General features: G+C 38.7%; 1 protein-coding gene across 1 annotated transcript; it reads left to right on the top strand.

Annotated features, from left to right (window-relative positions):
- The first annotated feature begins 5,979 nt into the window (after positions 1–5,979).
- On the top strand, positions 5,980–21,774 carry tacr3a (tachykinin receptor 3a). Its single transcript, XM_008317153.3, has 5 exons — positions 5,980–7,177; positions 11,461–11,658; positions 12,774–12,924; positions 19,209–19,405; positions 21,070–21,774. Exons 1-5 carry the CDS (start codon positions 6,810–6,812, stop codon positions 21,398–21,400), a joined length of 1,245 nt encoding a protein of 414 aa, XP_008315375.1. The 5' UTR covers positions 5,980–6,809; the 3' UTR covers positions 21,401–21,774.
- The last annotated feature ends 3 nt before the right edge of the window (positions 21,775–21,777 follow it).

The following is a 21,777-nucleotide window of genomic DNA, read 5'->3' as shown; positions in this document are numbered from 1 at the left end:
TTTTGGTTCTTATAATATACTGTTCAAAATATGTTTCCAGAGGATTCAGTGCCTCACTAGCCATGAACCTCACTGTTTTGTTGGCTGTGCCACAGATGGCCCAGTGTTACCAGAGTCACATTCACCAGCGTGGATAGATGTTATCAGGGAAGTGATAAGAAAAGCAACAGATGAGTGAAAATGGCAGATCTGAATCAGCAGCACGTTGATGGTTTATTAGCCTCGGCAGAGGAAACTGAATGTTCGGCCATTTTCCAGGAAAAATGTGACTACATTATGTGGCATGTTATGACAGCATAACAATGTCTTTGTGTTAATTAATGGTCCATGAAAGTATGATGTGTTACTGCAAAGTGACAGTAGCAAATAAAAATAACATGTAAAAGTCCAGAAGCTGGGTTCATGCTGCAGTTGTTGTGCAATGGATCATTTTTCTGACTGTCAACTGATTTAATAAAACGTTTTTTTTTTCATTCATATTTGCACCATTAAATCATTTTTTTGGCAGTATTACAAATTCATGGCCAGACCTAATGCCTTGCTTCTTTCTTGAATATATACAGTATAGAACCTTCTTTGCTGTATTAATATTAATATCACATTCTCTTCTTGTCAAGAAGTCAATTGTGATAGCCAGAGAAAATGTACTCAAAAGCGGCACAGAGGAGTGATGGAGCATATGTCATTTATCCTTGGGAAATTGCTGCCTATATGGCTGATTTCTCAAAGGAGCTGGTTCTTTGTTGGCTTTAGAGCAGGTGTGTGTGTATGTGTTTGTGTGTGTGGAGGAAGAGTGTTAAATGATTAGATTTCACATTAGTGTTCATGGACCTGAGAGAATGTCTGTATACTAAGGTGATTAATATGGACACCATGACACTATTATATTTAATTTATAAAAACCTATAAATAAATCACCGTGGATGTATATCTGGTGCTGTGTCCACGAGGCAGCCACACTAACCATCTGTAGCGAATAATGGGATGTTTGCAGATATCAATGCAATTTCCATATATATATATATATACACACACACAAACAAAAATGTACTAAAATAGATTACAAATACTAATAGTAGTATGAAGTTTTGCTCATATAATTAAATAGATTCAAAAGTTTAGGAAGAACAGGAAACAAAACAGTGACCACATTTTCATTAAATACCAGGTCACCTGGTACAGATACTGGGTGTTAAATGGAGCACTAACTACTACTATAGTTTACTGTAGGCTGTACTGGCTGCAAACGTTAACATTATAAAGGTACTTGTTCTTATTCTGGCAGATAATGAAGAGAAGAATCCATTCCTTTTTATTATTCTTATAGAGCAGGAGAAGCATTAAAGCAAATTCAGTTCCAATTTGTTAGAAATTCTAATTAAAGGAAAAGGGAAACTGTCCCGGGGGGGAACTTGTACCGGTCCCAACTGTGGAATTGAGTTGCAGGGATCACTTTCTTTGACAGTTAGTAATGAGTGGCCGGTTGGAAACTTTCTGGATGATTCAGTCTTTTCTCCGTCCTTGTGTCTGATTATTAGTGCAGCAAGAACATCAGCCAATGGAGCAGGGTTTTGACAACAATAAAATTCATGGAGAGCAATTTGTAGCATACAGTAAAGGCATTTGACAAAAGGTCAAATTTAAAAATTATTATTGTAGTTAACACAATTAAATTATATTGGGATTAATTATTTCAATATCCATTGTCATCCTATCCATGCATTGCCCACTGTGCTAATATTAACTGGTCCACATCCATCAGTAAAAGGTTCTTTATTTTAAATATTTTCCCCTAATTATTTTTTTACAGGCCTATAGTTACTTCTATATAACCCTTTATGGAACTATACTTCTACTTCTACTCTACGAGTAAATATACAAAAAAAAATCTTTGAAAAACTACACATAAAATTTGTATTAGATATTACCGGCAATTAACAGGATATTTTTTCATTTTAAATTATTTTATTCTATTTGTTTTATGTTTCATTTTACATGTTTTTGAATCATTATTTCAATTTAACACACGTATTATATCACATACAGTATATAGTTATATATATTATATTGTTTTAGCTCAGGTATTAAACACAAAATTGGACAAATGTCACATAAAATCACAGCATTAGACTGTATGTTAATGAAGTAAAATTACTGTACTTTTATGTGTTGATAACTTTCCATTAATCACTATACTTTAATGCACCATATTGTTGACACAGTGATGTGTCTTTAAAGTCTGTACTTTAATGCACCATATTGTTTTTGACACAGTGATGTGTCTTTAAAGTCTCTGGTCCATAAATATATATAAATACCTCCTGTATGATCTCTCTCTCAGTCCATTGTTTCAAGGAATGTGATGAACAATTATTACTGAATACAGTAAAGACTAATTAGAAAATAATTGAGCAGGAATTCCTTAATTAGCAGAGACATTTCGGTCACTGATTTCCTTAAGAAAGGAACAAACCCTGAAATGTCACATGTTGTGTGGGAAAAAAAACAATCACAGTGAGACTTGTTTTATAGTGCACACTAAGAGTGTACAGTCAGAAAGCCGTCAGGTTCCAGAGGTCATGGTGAGGACTCTCTTATACAATTATTAACATAATTCTTGTACAAAGCTACACAGACTGTAAAATTCCACTATGTGCAGTGTCAGTGTGGGAGAACCTCCTGCATGTTTTTATCTGTGGGGGAACTGAGTCTGAGAATCTGAGTCTTGGTGTGGCCTTGTGCTCTCTTCACAGCCACTGAGCTCAGCACCTCCCCACTGCAGCTCCTGTGAAATGCACAAAGCTGATGATTATTGAGCAAAACCATGTTACAAAAATATAAACCATTATGAATCATATATATATGTAGTAAGAATACAATAACTCCTATCAAAAATATTAATGGAGAGCTTTAATAAAAAATATAATTATCTCTGTGATACTGTATCTGTCTGTTGGTCAGACTGTAACTGTAGGTGTAGCACATGCATGGACATAGACATGGACATGGACATGGACATGTCCATGCATGTAAGATTCCCCAGTGATCACAGTCGAATATTCAATCTGAGCTTCTGTATTTCTAATATTGTGAGCCTAAAGATGTTCTTTTTTAAGGGAGACCTTCAGAGCAACGTTAAATCTGTTCAGAGATTCCGTTCATGGTTTTCTTTGGAAATGGGTGTCTGTTTCTGAGGTTTCCATTTAGGTCCTCTTATTTTTCTAATGGTTTTCACGTACGGTATAGTATACATTATTATAGTATACATACAGTATACCTTCTCTTCATTTTAGTGTAAAAACATGGCTTTTAGTTTTCGCTAGAAAGCTTTCTACCCTAGAACCTCTGCATCATGTCATTATTATAGTGGTGATCAAAGTCTTGCATGAAAGGCACGGAGGTTGTTTCCCTGCCCTCTGTGAGTGGTTGACTTTAGTATCACAATGACAACAGAGAGTACAAAGCTATGACACTCTTGAGGGAAATACAGATATTGAACTGTAATAAGCTTTGGATGTATTTTTGTCTTACAGTAAGCAAAGGAAAAAGACTACAAAGTACATCTTGTCTTTACATAATATATCAATATTCACATAACCACCAGCTCATATAAACTGAACCGATGAATATGCATGTCCTCTTTTCACCTCAAACAATGTCACTATTAAATTCTGTTTCTATCACAATGCTGTTGGCAGTGGTTTCCCATCTCTGGAGGACGAAATTAAAAGTGTGAGTGATTCTGGTGTGAATTTTAATCTCCAAGGCGTGCATGACTGCAGAGCAGGAAAAAACATTTGAATGAAGTCACCTACGTAGAAGATATCAGATACCACACATATTTTTACTCTTACATTTTCACTTTAAGTTTTTTAAATAAATGCCATGCCACAGAACAGATTCTTGGTTATTTATAGACTAACCCTAACTGACAGACACATTTGGTTTTGAAGTCATCTTTGCATCGTTTGATTTCCAATGTATTAACTTGTAGTAAAAGTTAATACATACTTACTAAAGTAATTAAACAAGTAATATCTTTTATGAATAACTTTTTTCCTTCCTAAAACTATATATATAAATACATACACACATACAGTATATATACACATATAAATACACACATATATACCCATTAAAATGCACACCCCCACCCCCAGCTTTCACTACCCATTAAAATGCATGCACACCCCCACCCCCAGCTTTCACTGTCACAACATCTCATGTAACTGTGGCCACACATTTTCATTGACTGCGTGGCAGCTCATGTGCAGTGTGGGAATCAGCTCTAAGATTTAAGTGAACAAAATGATTTCTGGCTTTCGTCTCTTGCAACAGAGCAATTTAAAAAGGTATTGGAGTGGTAATGGTTTTGCATTTTGATCAGTTGCTGTGATTTCTATGTGACGGCAATAAATGGTTTGGGGCGTCGGAAATCCCGACAAAAGCTGCATCAAAATACTTCGGTACAAAATACATCGGTGCAATTAAATCAATTCTCCCCCCGGCACAGCTGTGATGCCTGACATGTCTGCTAAACATTCCATATCAAATAGCTAACAAGGAGAACACAGATGGACAATAAGCTGTAGCTGCTGCGATCATACAACGGCAGAGATGATTTTGGCAGCTTCTTCTTTTCAAGGGTCAACACAGGGGACGGTCTATAGTTCTCATTTTGTCAGAGGTTTCTAGATAAGATGCCTTCATCCAACTGCAGCACCAACTCTGGTACAACAGAAACAACACAACCCCAACCTGCACATTTCTAGCAAACCATTAACAAAAATTAGCCACAACATCTTGACCACCTGAGAAATGTTAGATCCTGTGAATTCTGACAAACCTAACTTAGAAATTTAGAAAACAGTATCTTGTCAGCTGGATCAGACCCCACAAGCCTTCGCTCCCTCACATGCATCATGGAGACTTGCGGCTGAGCATCACCTGCTCAGAGATTTTCCTCCGTCGGTCGGTCTTTTGTTAGATGTTGACCACTCAACACCAGGAACACCCCACAAAAGCCACAGTTTCAGAAATACTCTGACCCAGTTTTTGGAGATGCTCTTTTTTTCCTCTTTTCGAACGTCACCTTTGATGACTAAATGTTTTGTTGCCGCCTAATATACCTCACCCACTCACAGGTGCAGTAATGAGGAGATAATCAGTGTGTTATGGTTAATAATACTCTCACTAATGTGTGAAAAGCCATTCCCAGAAGTCAAATGCAGAACACACTGAGAACAGTTCACTAATCCATCTGTAGGACTCACATACAGACAAGGAATCCCACCCCCCCGCTCACACTGATATCCCAAGGCAATTAGTTTAATTAACATAATCCACAATCTTTGTGCTTTTCATCGGAGGAAGCAGGATTATGCAGGAAACACAGGCACATGGTAAAACCTGACGTCTATAATATGTTTTGGAAGGATTTTTCTCCTTTCAGAAATCCATTAATCCATATCATAACTAATCTATAAATCCATAACACTAAACGTATACCAGTATCTCAGTCGCATTTAGAAGGGATCTACAAACAAACAATGCCTGACTACTGTGGTGATTTAAAAAATACATAACAAATAAATCAGAGAAGCTTACTGAAATGAATTTCTTCCATGGCCCATTACCTACATACCCAGAAACCCCCATTCCGTTTCAAACAAACATTACTATATTATGATTGACTTGTTTATTTATTTACTCCAGCACTGAAACTACACGTCTGTCTTTTGAGTACTACAGTATACAACACTTTACAACACTTTCGGGGTCTGTGTATACAGTGCAGTCCAAAGCAACTGAACAGCACAGTGTGTCTGATGACTATTTCTCCAGTGTTTGGATGTAATAAATAATCTAATGTCCTTTTTGGAAAAAACAACCTCCTAGACTGTTGGCTGAAATGCTCACATATTAAATCACAGCAACAAATAATGACATTACTCAGACTCATTTTTTGTTTGTTGGAAATCTCGGCTGGACTGATTGGGTTTAGTCGGCGGTGGATGGAAGGTCGTAAACGTTAAGACTGGTGATGTTTCCACTGCACTTGAGGCTTTGTAAGCAGATGGAGGAGGTTGAAGTGATGTAAAATGTAGGATGTCTGGAGGCGACCTCAGCCTGTTAGTGGAGAATGTGACTCTAGCAGAGGAGGGGAGAGAACATTCCCCTTCTCTCTGGTACAGCCACGTGAGCATGATCTAAGATCTTAATATAATTGTAAAACCAACCCACCTGAAGATCGTGAGACGCACATACGTTGTTTGCTGTTTGCTATATTTCAATATCCTGTTTGTGGCTCCTTTGAAATGCTACGAATAGAAGAGGGAGGAGTGGGGGGAGAGGGGGGGATAAAGGTGCGCCGTGCGCGCTGAATGATTACACCCCACTGAGTGTGTGGAAAGGCTTCATCTGTTATTCATGAAGTTTTAAACAGCAGCTACAACTATCAATCAATCCTTTCGCCGTTTGTGCCACTTCTGCGTCACTGAGTGCGCACGGCGTCCTGCCTGATGCTGATGCTGATGCTGCTGCTGCGAGAGAGGAGAGAGAGAGGCTGTGCGCTCACATCCACAGACATTCAACAGGCGATGCTGAATTGTTGCGACCTGTTGGTTTTCTCTCGGGTATTTAATGATAAGAGCGACCAAGAAGCGGCTGTGAACAGGTGTGAACACAGGTGAACGCCTTTTACACGGTCGTTATGCCTTTTTACGCACACCCTGTGCCACTTCTGTAGTGTTGGACTTCACAGTGATCGTACAGAATTTTCTTTCCCACTGCACAGTAAGGACAGGAGGATGGCGACTCCACATAACGGATCCAACATCACATCCAACTATACCAGCAAGTTTGTCCAACCGCCGTGGCGCATCGCCCTGTGGTCCGTCGCCTACAGCGCAGTTCTGGCTGTAGCCGTGTTTGGAAACGTCATCGTCATATGGATCATTTTGGCTCACAAAAGGATGAGGACTGTGACCAACTACTTCTTATTGAACCTGGCGTTTTCGGACGCGTCCATGGCCGCGTTCAACACTTTGATAAACTTTATCTACGCCGCCCACGGAGAGTGGTACTTTGGGGAGGCTTACTGCAAATTCCACAACTTCTTCCCGGTCACGTCCGTGTTCGCCAGCATCTACTCCATGAGTGCGATAGCGGTGGACAGGTGAGACACCGAGATGCTGTTAAAGTTAGCATCCATATCCACTTTTTCTGTTGTTACTACTTGTCTTTCACACAAATGATATAGATTTTCTCTTCCATATTTGACAGTCATGGAAGAAAAACTGTGGTCTGTACTAAAGGTACATTTTGCGGATCTTCTGCAAAAAGAGGCGTGGTCCTCAGTCGATTCCGTAGTTAAAAATAACAATTTTGTGACAAAAAAAAAATTGTGACATTGATTTCCTTATAAAAATATTTTTGAGACAACAAAACATAATCCAGCATTCAAGTTACGACACTGTTTTTGCCTCTAAACATAAAATAGTATTTCAAGTGTGATGCAACATGAGCTGCTTTCTAACAACTACAGCAATAATGTAAACTATTCCATATCAGAAAACTCGCAAATTACTCGCAAAATTCCAACTAGAACTGGAGATTACAGGGTACTACAGCAGTAACAAGTAGTACTGCAGTGATATCCAGCAGGTTTGAAGTCTATTAAATAAAAGTATGCTGAAAACAGTCCCTGAGCTACTTTCAATAAGACTTACTCTGTGTTAGTCGATTGCTTAGTTCATTTCTCGTCCTCTTCCAGTGGAACTGCACTAACTATAGCATTATCTTTCCACTGAATATTAGCTTGTGTGTTAGTGTCAAACACACACTGAGCATGCTTGGAAAACGACATGGTCCAACCACTGGCCCAGTCTGGTTTACAGCATGACTGTTTTACTTCAAACAACACACCAATGCCAAATGTGATAAAAGAGCTAAAGTTGAATTCCCCTTCACGCATCAAATGAGCCCTAACTTCTGAGCTAACTTCTCTGACTCCAGTCCCAGCAGAGATCATTACATGTCCATGTCTGCTGAACACTTTCATCCAACTTCTCTGAATGTCCATGTCTGCTGAACACTTTCATCTCTTTATGCATGATTTTTGGACATCTCGCTTGAGATTATTGCACATGATGTGGCAGCCTGGTACAAGAGGTATCAAGGGGAAAAAAATATTTTTGAAAAAAAGTTTTATTTGACGGAGTCAGTGTGCCAGGTAATTTTATCAATTTAACATTTTACCTGCCCTCCCATGCGCTCATACTTAAAAGAAAGCATTTTTCCTCTGATTTAAATTCCAACATCACCATCTGAGGCACAGTCTTCATTTTATTAGATCAGCGTTAGCTGTCCCTGCTGACAGCAGCAAACATTTACTTCATTTTCTTGGTAGAGACAGTACTCTGGTAATGTGACTGCGATCGGCACTTATGGTAAAAATGTCACCCAGAAGGATTGAGTCCATCCTTCGCTTCATAGGTCTTATCTACTCAGATGTTTTCCTCTGAATCATACAGAAAAACACCTGCCTTTAATGCCTGTGTACTTCAGGAGGTCCAGCTTATCTGTACCAGGACTTGAGAAGACGATCACGTCCATGCTTTTATCCTCTCTGACTCAATCTCTCTGTTAAATTGCCTGATTCTTCTTCTTTTAGGCTTCACCACTGTTTTCTGCTTGTTCTTTGTTTCATCACGTGTTCCTCTTTTTTCCTGCTGCCCTTTAGATTCCAGTAATGTAGTGATGCAGTCTTCACTATCAGCAGAGCTTTGATAATAATCAGTGGACGGTCATACGTCACAGTGTTTGAATTAAAGGATTAGCCTGATGAAGGAAACAGCAGCAGCCTGGATATAATGAAGACTTACGAGGAGCTGCATGAACACAAAGTGTGTGTCTGCACACACAAACACAGTGGGTATAGAGAGATGGGGTTTCTTCTTATTGACAAGGAGAAGGACCTATTTATTTTGGGTTGGTCCACTTACAGAATATCTACAGTGAATGTGTATCTTTGTTTAGTGGTGTCTATGTAATTGTGTCAACAGTGCAGTTAGAACCAGAACATGGCCATGGCCTACAGTATGTGATGCAAAGATAACCTGCAGCTATACTCTCCACGACCCCGGCGCGGAGCTGCGTCTGCTTCGATTTGTTAAAATGTCACAAAGCTACAAATTGCGATTATCTGTGAATTTATTCTCGCTGCTGATGCTCTTTGTTGCCGATAGTGTATCCGTCGGCACTGACACGAAAATCTAAGTCAAGTTTTCAGTAATGTTAACTGGCAAAGTCTTTAGATTTGACATTCTTTTTACAGTCATTTGATCACACTATTTTCCTTCCTCCATCATGTTACAAGCTCTAAAAATTGTCCTTTCTTCAACATTTGACAAGTGACATTTCTGTTAGCATTGATTTTGTTCCGTTCCCCCATTTTCTTCCACTTGTTATTCACAGGTCACAGCTAGAGCCAATAAGGGCTGATAACAGGGAAAAAGAAGAGATTGACCCTTAACAGGTTAACAGTAGATCACAGAAACACACACGCAGGTCACCGTTCACGTGTATCACAGATATCCTGACCTGCGAAAAGTCATTTCCAGGATGTAACCTACCGCAGCATCCTGCTGCTTATCAAAACCAGTCATTCAGGGGACTGTGTCTCTGCTTTCTTGACTGGCACACAAGCACAGTGCCAAATGTGTGCACTGTCTCTCTCACAGACTCTCCTGTGGGGATTTCTTACCAACTCACTCTGGGCTCTGGGGAGTTTTATATATTTGTGGAGATCCAGACGCTGTAGAAACACCAAATTTCCAAGATTCTTGGGAAGTCTTATTACTAACACAAAAGATTCCTTACTTTTTTTTGTGACCACATAAAATAATAACCTCTGCTATTCACCTGCTGATGGCACAGCAGCTAGGAGTACTTGCTGTTACGGTACGTGTCATGATGTAATAATATAATAACATTATTAGTCTCTTATCCATCCCACAAAATTCACAGTGTGAGTCTTTGCAGCCCACACAGGCCTCCACAGGAGGCGCCATTAAGTAAGAAGTTCCTCTGGGGCTCAAACCCAGGACATTCTGTATGTAAGGCAGGTGTGATAACCGCCACACTATGGAACAATTTCACCTTTTTGGTGCAGTTCAATCAATAGATCTGGTGGAAAATATTTACTCTCAGAGTCTGGGTCAGGAGTCAAAGATGAGTCACAGAGATCATCACATTAGGTGTAAAAGACAGTCAGAAATGTCCAAGTATTCACAACTGTACTCTCTTAGCCGTGGTAGTATCTTCTGCTTTCTGCGATACCAGTAAAGGTTAATGGAATTCTGTCGTAGCAGACCATTAAACTTGTTTTCCTCACCTGACAACACTTGAGCCAACACTTGACATTTATTTGTGTGCAACGTTCTTCGCCACTCACATCCAAGAGCCTCATTCCAAAGTCATTTGTACTGAAGGTAAACAACAGGTGATGATAGATTGCGTGTTTACCTTCTGATGTCACATCACGGTGAGGAAAATGATCAACAATACAATGTGCTGGAAGTTTTTTAAGAAGTTATTTATTTTGCAGCACAGTCTTGGAAAACATGAAATGATTTATTTCACCACAGCCTTAATTTCTTTGTAGTTCCTGTGATGATTCAAGCTAACGCCATTGCCTAACCTGTGTGTGTGTGTGCTCCAGTGTAGCGCCTCACTGGATGTGTGCCCATGCAGTGCTGTATGTGTGATCCTGTTTAGCTTATTCATGTTATTGATTTTCCAGTATGGTTCTGGGAGAGTCTGAATTGGCAAATTGTTCTGACACAGACGTCAATTTAAAAGGCCGTATAATTTACCTAAGTGGAAATGCTTAGTAAGAAGTGATTGTTCCAAAAATTCATGGTTGGAGTGATAGGGCAGGGTTTGGAGTCTTTGTTATCACAAAGCTAGCTTTGAGAAATCCAAAAAAATGTAATCTATGGATTCAGTTGTTCATAAAAAGGTTTGCTGAAGAATGCACATCAAAATTTAAAACAACATTTTCTTCTATTTTCTACGAATAACACAATTGTTTAATATTGTTGTTTAATCATTTTTTTGTTAAAAACTAATTAATTTTAAAACCAGCTTGACTCCTGAAATAATCTGCTCAGCAGTGCTCCCAGAGGCATGTGTGAGATCATATGAGATGATGAAAGTGAGACACTTCTGTGGAGTTTTAAAGTTAACTTTTACATTTACTTCACAGTTGATTGACTTATGATTGAGAGAAAAAAAATCGATTAATCCATCGATTAATCTAGTAACTTGTGGCTCTGAGAACGTGTAGTTTGAACCGAAGAGTTTGACAAATGAATCAAACGTGTGAATTAATAAAAAGTCACTTACTGCTGATGAAAGTTGAGAAAAACAATGAACACACTAATCTCTGCCCTGCAGGTACATGGCCATCATCCACCCTCTGAAGCCTCGTCTGTCAGCCAAAGCCACCACAGGAGTTATCGTTTGTATCTGGAGTTTGGCTGTGGTTCTGGCCTTTCCTCTCTGCTACTTCTCTACCATTCAAACTCTGCCTGGACCTCGCAACAGAACCCTCTGCTACGTGGCCTGGCCTCACAAGGCCAGTGACGCATTCATGTAAGAAATGTTTACAAGCTTCAATGGGTTGTGAAGGAATCTGCTTCGAAACATCTCAAAACCAATTAAATCAATTTCACTAATGTGTACACTTACTGGCCACATTATTCAGTTCATCTCGTTTGGACTGTATTTTCTCCATGGAATAATTCCATTCATCAGATTAGTGTCAATAATAATATCCCAGCTGCAATTTCTCAGTGGGATCTGGTGACAAACAGTGTGCTTTTAATGCACTGAACCTTAGGAAATAATACAAATAATAAAAAGGGCATTTACATGATAAGAGCTTTGTGACAGTGGTTTTCAAAGTGGGGGACACAGCCCCCCGGAGCTAATGGGTCCTTAGACAATTGGAGGGAAGATAAGAAAAAGAAAAATTTTAGTAACCATTTGTCCTCAACCTTACAACACAAAGTTTTGTAATCGTCGGATTCTCAAGTTTCCGACGGTTCCTGAACCCACCTCGTGAGACAGCTGCAACTTTGACCTCTGGCATCAACAAAATGTTTCACTCATCTTTGGAATACGCTCTGCAAACCCTAAGATGGTCATGGCGTGAAATCTCAGCAGACGATGTTCAAATAATCATTTAATGTCACTTGAATCAACTTTTGTTTTCTCAACCAGGTCAACTACAGTAAACTAAATAACACAATTTTGATCATATTATTGTCTAATTTAATATTTGCATTAACATGCAGCCTAATGGGTATGCCTATCAAAGTGGCCAGTCAGTCACTAGTAGGCTACACCCTTATGTTTATTAGTCGACCAACAAAGAACCTTTATGTATAACAGTCCTGACAATGACATGAACAGAAATATAAAAATATGACGACAAATACAATTTGGTTGTTAAGTAGACATTTTGAAATGATATAATCAACTGTGTTATATCTATAATTTGTCTATCAATACGGTGGTTAATGTTTATAACAACAGGCAACCACAGGAAGCCAAAACAATATTTTTCCAGTCCCAGTCCTGTCTTCCTGTGTGTGGCCTTAACTACATTTACAAAACTTCGGGGACCACGTTCATGCATTTCCCATATATAAAACCATCACTCTTCTATTGATGTGAATTTTCTTCTACCCTTTTTTCCTCTCCAGGTATCACATCATAGTGACAGTTCTGGTCTACGCGCTGCCTTTAGTGGTGATGGGCATCACTTACACTATAGTGGGGCTGACGCTGTGGGGAGGGGAGATCCCCGGAGACTCATGTGATAACTATCACGGCCAGCTCCAGGCTAAGAGGAAGGTAGGCATACGGAAATCCAGATCCATTCATTACAGCGTGCAGATTTTACTTAGGGCTGTTTAATTAGTAAGTGAGAAGAGGGAGGTCTTTAAATGTTAACGAAGTCAGCTGAAGAACCATTTGTAATTTCCTGCTCATGAGCTCCAAGAAATGAGGATCTGACTTACATAGACATACGGAAGAACAATGCTCTTTGTGGCCACTTAACCTTTACGACCTCAGAAAGGGAATATTGTATGTGTGGATTTACTTTATTTTCTTGTTTTGGTTAGAACCACTACGTTATTTTTAAATGTCAATGCAACGGTGATATTCTGTTTCTCTGTAGTTTTGTTTTCTATTCAAGCCTCTTTTAATTTTTATTTATTTATATTTTACTTTAACATATTTATTTGTTTGGAGTGTTTAGTGCGGGGAACAGGTAGACATGCTGCATTTGAGTCGAGAAATCTTTTATTCAACACAACACAACCTTTGTGGTTGTCACTTGTCCTCATTCAACCGCTCGCTTAGACATCCAGACTGTGTCATGGCCTGAAAAGCGGTCGTGTCTCCAGGCACAGTCAGTTTGTCTGCACTTTGGAACAAATGTCTAAACCCTCGCCCCTGATGTCCCAGGAGTCTGAATATTTATTTTAAAAATATTTTCTGCCCGGTGATAAATGTACTTCTTTGTATCTTCCAAATCCCAAATGCAATACTTTGCAACTAATGCAGTATCCATCAAAGTAAAACCTCGGACAGAGATTCCTTTCATTACAACTGATGAGACATCTCAGGTCTCTGTGTGACTTTATGTCATATGTCTATCATTAATAGACATTTTTATGCTTTCCTATTATGGATAGACCAGCAACTGTCTTGGGCTGTCATTACGACCCACTCAGTCAAGTGCATCCTAACTGAAGCCATCCATCATGTTACCAATATGCCATTATGTCAGGCTTGGATCCTGTAGGGTTCTACTGAATTAGGTCTTTGATTCAAACTGTTTGTCAATAATTAGCGTTGTCCCTTTACCAGTTTTTTGAAAGCAGATACAAGTACAAACCTCATCATTTGTGTACTAGCTGATACCAAGGTACTTCATGTTGGGTTTCAACTATCATACTAGCAACTATCACTGTCGCCTCATTGGTCCATAGTTCTAATTTTGTCCAAATGCTTATTTGGATTGTGCTGTTAGAGGGGAGTACAATTTAAATCAACTCTCAATAAGAGAATAATGATATAATACGATACAAAAAGATACAATACGACACAACACGATAACACGTGTATATTTCTACTGCAGAAAAAAATGTCCTTGTTACAGCTGCAGTGGAAAGACAAAATAATAAGAAAAATCACATCCATTGCCCTTGTACATGGACACATATACACACACATTTGTCCTCAGCATTTAACGCATCAACTCATTCCTGGGGATTGAGCTTTGAGCGCTCGGAAGCACATCAGGAGCATTAGTGCTAGCTCAGCAGACCAAGGTGGGGTTCAAACCAGGGTCCTCTGATCACAAGCACAATAATAAATAACAAATAACTCTTAAAGCAGAAAAGAAGCAAAAAAATTAGAGTTTTCAGCTAATTGTAGATAATCAATTATAATGTAATAAAAATGAAAGAAACATAATAAAACTTAAATTCAGAAGAAGAAAAGAATCAAATTGACCAGAGAAGGAGAATATAAAAAATACACCTTGTACAGTTGCTGTGAAAAACCGAACCTGTAATTGGCAAACTGAGTGTGATGTCAGAGATCCCTTGTTAGTTTCTCTCTTCTTGTGTGAATATATCTCCTGTGGCAGTTCATCTTCATATTGTTTTTTCCATATTTTGTTCTTGTCTCTTCTTCAAGTCAAGTCAAGTGGGGATTTTTTTGTATAGCCCAAATTAACAAATCACATTTGTCTCAATGGACCTTTAATTTTTAAAAATTGAATTTGAAATATCCCGGAGGAACAAACGTACGTATATACAGTCAATTCCGTACTGAGTTTGTATTAACAATAAAAAGTAGAGCAATATAAACTTCACAAATATTGCTGAAAAGCAAATTAAATTACACACTGAGCAGTATTTTGGCAACGGTGGAGAGAGAAAAAGAAAAAAAAAACATTCAACAGAAAAAACTCTCCAGCAGATCCAGACTCATTGTTGCCATCTGCCTCAGGAAAGAGAGAAAGAGGAAATTAGGGGAGACTGCAGAGGGGAAGAAAAGAGGTGAGGAAAGAACGAGAGAGAGGAGTAGACACACAACAGGATCATATGTAGAGACCTTAAAAAATAGGAAGCGAGTTGGGGAAGGGGTTAGGAGGTGGCATCTTGTGTCAACTCGCCTGATGTTTTTCAGCCAAACCACTCTCTTATTAGTTGGTGAGAAACTCTGTATGCTCTTTATTTAATTGTTTTATTTGGTTTATTTAAGTGTTTGTATATTTGTAATTAGTCAGCGTTATATCAGATTTCAAATATTACAGGAAATGTAACGGTGCGGCATATGTACTTCCTACTGACCTAAACCTAAGCCCTGTGATGAAAAGTGCAGCAGAAGCAGTTTTGAGGGTCAGTCACATTATAATAAAAGTGATGTTGGCTGCTTTCTTTAAGGGGCAAGAGTCATAGTCACATGACCTTTAATTGCTTTTCTCAACAGTGATTGTTTAGAAAGAAAAAAAAAAAGATGTTTTCACACCATGAGAAACATCCTGTTGAAACACATGACCCTAATGGACACTTTTTTGTTGCTGTCACTGAATCCATTATGAGAAAAGATACAAATTCAGTGACAGCTTGTGTGCTTGAATGTCATGAGCAATACTCCGTACTGCTTCTGGAGAAAAAGTCAAGTTCCAGGAAAAATACCACCTTTTAAATACAATAAAGGCCTCAGAAGGCATTTACTTTACAAGAGAGGCTATTAGAACACGTCTGGTGCTGGAAAATGTAAACAGATGACAGCCTGGGCAAAAGACTGTGACGTCTTGGTTAAATAATGATTCTTATAGAATAGAATAGAATAGCACCACTCCATACCATATCACACCGTACTATATTGTACCTTACTATACCTAAACACATGGTACTATACCATACAACACTGTACCTTAACATCTCGTCTTGCTTTCTCAATAAAAGTCTTCCACTTAAGCCACTCTGAAAAAAAAACCCTTTATTAATGAAGTGCTCCTAAACCCTGTAAGGTTTTTACACAATCCAGCAAACTAAAACAAGTGCCATGCGAAGCACCTACATCTGCAAAGTAATTATTATGCCATTACAGTGTGAAACAAAATATGTAAATGGAACTAAAAAGGAGTCGACGAGGTGGCAGGGCGGTTAGTGCTCCTAGCAAGAAGATCACTGGTTCAAGTCTTGAACCTGGGTTTATAACGCAACATTTTGCTTAAAACTGTTGGTGGGATTTATTCATTACTGCGTATGTTGATGGAGGCTATAGAAAACACCAATAGTTCTTTTAATAAACCCACAAAGCTCTTGTCCTCAAATATATTCTACAGTTCATTGCAGTGACCGGCAGTTGACACCTCCACAAACACAGGTTGGACCTGGAGATGTTATTTTGAGCTCCAGGTGCTTCGACTGTATGTCAGAGCCAGAGTAAGTGGATAGATGGAGTCTTTCCGTATCTCATTTGTATTCTGTACTCACAGCCCTGAAGATGGTCAGATAATGTCTATATAAAGCATGGCTTAGGTTAATGTAAACCTCACAGGATTTACTGAATATTGTTTATATATCCAAGGAGGAAAGTATGTGCACTCTTTGGTCATCGCACTCTAGAGACGGGCTCTAAATTATGTATCTTCACTCTTCTCTAGGAAAGACTGTCATATGTTGTTAGCCCCACATTTGTGCAGCGTCTACTTGTTTACTGTTTGCTGCGTCTGAGTGACTCACAACAAACATTTAACACTGAAAATGTTCTATTATGGAATGTACATTTTTAATTTTTCTACATGTCAAAACATTACTTATCCTGTCAGGTTTGTTGTAAAGCAGACACATACTTTGAATGTCTGAGAATGAAGACAGTGTAGCCAGTGTACACACATACAGTAGAGTGCATTTAAAAATGTGAACATGTTCATATTATTGTTTATATTCATATTAATGGACCAACCCTTAAAAAGTAAACTAATGCAACTGTTCATATGCAGTACATGGATCGCTTCCTTAAAGATAATACTCACTTTATTTTACCTTACCACAGCGACCTAGTGTTTTCCACAAGGATTTTCCATTATTTGTCCCTTATCTACAAAATCGACTTTTGTCCATTCTAAAAAAATGACCAGTGCACAAATTTTATTTCTAGCCAAAACCCATTGGGTCATATCTAAATCTACCCTGCATTTTGTCATTACCTTTAGAAGTTTGAATACCCCCAAAATGAGGGGAAAACAAAATCACACAATTAAAATATAATCGCATTTCTGATAAGGAATTAATGAAGTTGGGTTGGAAGGGAAAAGGACAAAACAAGGCACAAAAGGAGGAAACTAAGAAAAAAGAATGAACAAAAGAAACAAAGAAAGAAAGAAAGCAGAAATCACTTAAACCTAGATTTACCTGGAGAATTATTTTCATGTCAAAACGGAAATGCCTGTAGCGTAAACACAAAATGTTCTGGGTAAGACGGCAAAGGTTAGACATTTCCGTGAGGTTTCTCTGTCAGCAAAATAAAAGGAAAGGGAATTAAAATCTACAAAGTGACATAAGACACATGCACCAAAAGTTCAGACTTTCTATCAGGCTTTCTAGGAATTTGTTTGAGTGTACCGTAATTTAAAAAATAATTGACTTGTAGCTATAGCTGAATAAAATGGGATGCGACCCCATGGTGAACCCACTGTTTTGCAAAAAGCTGCAGGTTTTCAAGCTGTAAATAAACTAAAAAATACAGTCATTCTTTACTTGGTCCCTTTGTTTGCTCGAGAGAAAACATGGTTATTAATTTGAAACTCTGACCGTTTAGAATTCTGCTGCTAACGTTTACAGCACAGCGTGTGTTATGTTATAAACTTCTCTGCAGTTTACACTCCAAAAAAAGTGAGTCAAGACCTGTGTTTAGATTTCTTGATGTGCATGATGTCTGTATTGTCTCTGGTCGACACTGGTCCTCATGTGAGGTGTCATTCTGCTCTGGTTAACATCACAAGTTAGCACACATCTGGAGGAAAACAGCAAAGAAAAAACAAAACAAAACAACAAAAAACAATTTGCATGGCTGTGTTGTACAGCATTGTTTCCCAAAGACTGGGTTGCGATCCTCAGGTGGGTCGCAAGAGATTTTATTTGAAGTCGTCTCACATCACGTTTCGCAGGAGTTTATGACTAATGTCTATTGACTTGGGTCGATGGGCGAAGGTTTGTGACTTTTAAAATATGGGTCCCCCAAAAAAGTTTGGGAAACACTTGTACAGGATAAAAAAAGACAGGAAAAGTAACAGTAACAACCACGGCCGTTTAGCTGCTCAGATTGGTGTAAAATGTAAATTTTCCTTAATGAAGATCAAGAAAACCCGGTCCTCTCACATTTTGTCCTGTGTTAATTCCGATCAGTATCTGAAAGTAACAATCTAACGATCTGTCTGTATTTAAGATTAGTTGCGAGATGATTGAGTACTGAGCAGCATATAGCGTGGCGAATACAATGATGCTATTAATTTGACTGTAGATGGCGTTTTATTTTTGGAAACGTTGAAGTCCTTGCACCTGCCATATGCTGCCACATAACTGGGTTTGTTTACCATTGTAGCTGGAGCTAGTGTTCCTGATGCTGGCAGCTGTCAAGTAATGAAGCATACTTTAATTATTTTATTATAATTTCAGACATTCTTCAAGTACCTCGTATTTTGTATAATTTATTTTTAATCAAGAAAAGTGTGCAAGCATGTCAAAAAAGCTCCTTGTATTTCCAAGACACTGCTAAAATATAACTTCCAAGTCTACAGTTCGCAGTAGGTGTATAAATAGAGTAATTCAATTATTTATTGATCAGTGAATGAAGGAAAATTTAATGATTGATTTTCAGTTACATATAGTTCCTATATGCATTACAGCCCTGCAGGTGGCAGCAATGATCCAACAGGTTGTTTGCCATTCATGAAAAGTGGCAAAACAATGAGAATATAATGAGGGAATGAAGAGAAATCTAAATTAAATTCTACTTTTTTTTTCATTTCTGAGTACAAATCGTTCTCTGAGGTTCATCACTTCAACTTTTCTTCCGTCAGTTTCAGTTCCTTTGCTTGTCTTCAGGTGGTGAAGATGATGATAATTGTGGTGGTGACCTTTGCCCTGTGTTGGTTGCCTTATCACATCTACTTCATTGTGACGGGTCTCAACAAGCAGCTGAACAGGTGGAAGTACATCCAGCAGATTTACCTGTCAGTGATGTGGCTGGCAATGAGCTCCACCATGTACAACCCCATCATCTACTGCTGCCTCAACAGCAGGTGAGTGGCTGGAACTGAATGTCTCTGAGGTCACTGTCTGATGTCACAGGTTACAACTGTTCACGTAGACCGTAGGCCTGTAGACCGGGCTCGTCACTGTGGCACAAAATAAATCTTTAGCTGAATCCATTTGTACCATTTTAACTGTAAAAATATACTGAACTGCTATGAGACTAAAACACAGATAAAAAATAAACTGTATATACATATATATATATATTTAATTTATAATAAGATCAACGGTCGAAATGTTTAGCGACATTGCATATGAATATATGCAATGTCGATGAAGTGCTTAATTTATAAAAGAAAACCATTAATTTTAATTCTATTGAATATTTTATGCACTCATAGATAATATATTATGCTAATATAAAACATTTATTATCATCCTCCATCTCGTGATTATTTTGCTTAATATCAGTGATGGGGGAGAGATTCACAATGAAGCTGTTGTCAAAATGAATTCTCTCTGTATTAATGAGGTTAATGAGTTGTGTCTTCTTTAGTCATCTTTTCATCAGCAGATATCACTTCATTTTCCTCCAAACATCTTTGTTTTCCTGGCTTTGTTTTCCAGCATCATTAATTGTTTTAAATAACATCAGCTGAACTGTGCTCCCCTTCACTGCACTCTTACTTTATAAATAATTGATCTATAAATGAAGCTGTGAGATACAGGTCAGGTTTTCAGATACATCTGCCGTATGACTGGGAGAGTGTGCTGTCCACCCTCTCTGTCATTCATTAACACATTCTCATTAGACACATTTGGCAGCTTTAATCAATTCCCTCTGGTTTGCACTACATTTCCATCCTGTGTTTCTCACTCATTCACTGATGATTTTCAATTTCAAAAATTGAAACTGTGTTGATGTCTTCAACTTTATTATATCAGAGCTACCCTGCTGTTCCTGACTAATGTACCAATGATGACTTTGTTGTTACATTTTAGTTAGTCTATACGGCAGAGTCAGGCAGGATGATTTAATACTCTTCTTTGTGCCTGTCTTTCTTCAATTCCTTTGAGTTTATCAGTGCTGTCTTCAACTAAATAAGCACAGGTTTCACACTGAGTACATGAATTAAAACTAGAAGATCATTGGTGGTTCCATAGTGTAGCAGTTATCACACCTGCCTTACATACAGTATCTGCCTTACACACAGAAGGTCCTGTGTTTGAGCCCCAGAGGAACCGCGTAACTGTCAACACTGTAAACTCTGCTGTAGACACGGGGACAAATAAGGGACTAAATATACCCCATTTGCTGGTCCACCGTGGGATTTTTCTAATGCCATATAGGTGCCAGACTCAAAGGGCAGTTAGGAATCACTGCCCTAAACTGACTATAGAGATGAATATGAATATGAGTGTGTTTGTGTACGTAGTAGAGTCTGTGGCCCTGTGATAAGCTGGTGAAGCAGGTTGTATCCAAATGACTGCTGGGATTGGCTCAGCTTCTACTGCGTTCTTGCAAAAGGATCAATGGCAGAGGATTTATAAATGACATCTGCAGTTCATAAAATCACATCTTTACGGACTACCATTCAAATTTGTTTTGTCAAAAAAATAAGGCTGCGTCCTCGCAAAGTTCTAACATGCTTGTTTACTCGGAGTGAATACTAATTTTTCTGTGTTTGCACCACAACTTATACGGCACCAGGTTTCGCGCTGGCTTCAAGCGAGCTTTTCGTTGGTGCCCATTCATCAAGGTGTCAAGCTACGATGAGCTGGAACTGCGCTCTACGCGGCTGCACCCCACACGCCAGAGCAGCATGTACACACTCTCACGGATGGATACCACCATGGTGGTTGTTTACGACCCCTCTGAGAATGATGGTCCAGGTGGGGGCTCCAGCAGGAAGCATTCTCTTTCATCGAAGAAAAGGAGTTACACCACCACACGTCACGCCGGGGTCGCCAGGTGCAGCAGTGCCAGTGTGAACACACAAAATGGAGAAGCAGCCAATCCTCAGCCTGAGCAGTTCTCCTGAAAAGTCCACACCAACCTGTGTAGAAAAATATCACATTTAACACCGTGAAGTAGATTTCTCTCATGAATTTCAAGTTTTACTGAACGTCCACACTTACAGCTGGATGAGACGATTATTGATTTTGGTGTAATGAAGAATATTGATTTTTTTTTAAGATATGTTGTGGCCAGGATTACAGAACAGTCTCCGTGGACACAGTCCCAAAGGCTCAATATGCCACAGACCGTCTGTATAATGAAACACTCCTCAGTGCTGATCTTGATCCCTGAGCTGCAGTGATCTCATTTGTTTTGACTGATCATTAATGACATGGTCAAGTTGCTCATATGTATTTTACCCAATTAATTTTCCCGCGACAATGTATCGAAACTTCTTTG

This window comes from Cynoglossus semilaevis, chromosome 9, assembly GCF_000523025.1.
Source record: "Cynoglossus semilaevis isolate Cse_v1.0 chromosome 9, Cse_v1.0, whole genome shotgun sequence".
Taxonomy (NCBI): Eukaryota; Metazoa; Chordata; class Actinopteri; order Pleuronectiformes; family Cynoglossidae; genus Cynoglossus; species Cynoglossus semilaevis.
This window is presented reverse-complemented; position numbering and strand designations above follow the sequence as displayed.

Excerpts from the sequence above, each read along its gene's own strand:
- tacr3a (XM_008317153.3), top strand. The coding sequence starts at position 6,810 with ATGGCGACTCCACATAACGGATCCAACATCACATCCAACTATACCAGC. Across the intron at positions 7,178-11,460 it reads AGTGCGATAGCGGTGGACAG|GTACATGGCCATCATCCACC; the intron begins GTGAGACACCGA and ends TCTGCCCTGCAG. Across the intron at positions 19,406-21,069 it reads TACTGCTGCCTCAACAGCAG|GTTTCGCGCTGGCTTCAAGC; the intron begins GTGAGTGGCTGG and ends ATACGGCACCAG.